Source organism: Aptenodytes forsteri, unplaced genomic scaffold (assembly GCF_000699145.1).
Source record: "Aptenodytes forsteri isolate BGI_AS27 unplaced genomic scaffold, ASM69914v1 Scaffold129, whole genome shotgun sequence".
NCBI classification, from domain to species: Eukaryota; Metazoa; Chordata; class Aves; order Sphenisciformes; family Spheniscidae; genus Aptenodytes; species Aptenodytes forsteri.
The window spans coordinates 36,001-36,752 of NW_008795033.1; the positions used below are offsets into that span (position 1 = coordinate 36,001).

Sequence of the window (752 nt, forward strand, 5' to 3'; positions counted from 1 at the left end):
ACGAGTAGGGCCGCCAGCGCCCATGCTCGTTCAGCCACTCCCACACCACCAAGAGGGCCAGGTTTTGTGGGGGGAAGCCCAGGCCACCGGAGGCCAGCATGGCCCCCGAGCCCTGCCGCGCCATGCCGGGGGGACGGCAGCTCAGCCCCGCGCCATGCCCCGGCACAGGGATGCGGGGCTCACCCGGAGCCCCTCCAAATCCTCCTCCCAACTCCCACCGGCTGTGGGCTCCGGAGCTCAGCAGAGCAAACGCTGCAGGGCTCTGCAGAGGCAGGCGCTGCCAGCCAGGTCCCCGAGGATCCCCCCCGAGGTCCCCGAGCCGCCCGGTCCCGCTCCCCCGAGGCCGCCGCGCCGGGCTGGGGCCATCCATCACCCAGCACGTCTTCCTCGGCCCTTCCTCCTCCCTGCGGTGCTGGCAGGGCTCAGGCTCCAAAAAGTCTCCAGGACACCCCCCCCCCCCGCCCCCCCGGGCTGCGTCGGCTCAAGGGGGTGGCCGGGCTGCAGATGACGTTAGGGACACACAACCACAGTGCTGTCCCCAAGACGCCCCCTCCTCCTCTTCCTCCTCGTGTCCCGCCGCTCAGCCCACGTCCTCGGTGGCTCCACAGCTGTCCCCGCCGCCCAGCACGTCACCGGTGGCAAACGAGGGGGGTGTCACCTGCAAAACAGGGCCATGGTGCTGGTCACCCCGAGTACTGTAACGCAAGTGGCAGGTGGGGGGGTGGCCCCCTCCCCCCCCCCGCGCTGGGGGG

At 71.9% G+C, this 752-nt stretch overlaps 1 protein-coding gene across 1 annotated transcript in view; it reads right to left on the reverse strand.

The window, feature by feature from the left end:
- Positions 1–124, reverse strand: part of DTX1 (deltex E3 ubiquitin ligase 1) — an 11,684-nt gene extending 11,560 nt beyond the window's left edge. Inside the window, exon 1 of the mRNA XM_009276346.1 lies at positions 3–124. Coding sequence (XP_009274621.1) covers positions 3–124 — 122 coding nt within the window. The remainder of the gene's footprint in view (positions 1–2) is intronic.
- Between the last annotated feature and the right edge of the window lie 628 nt (positions 125–752).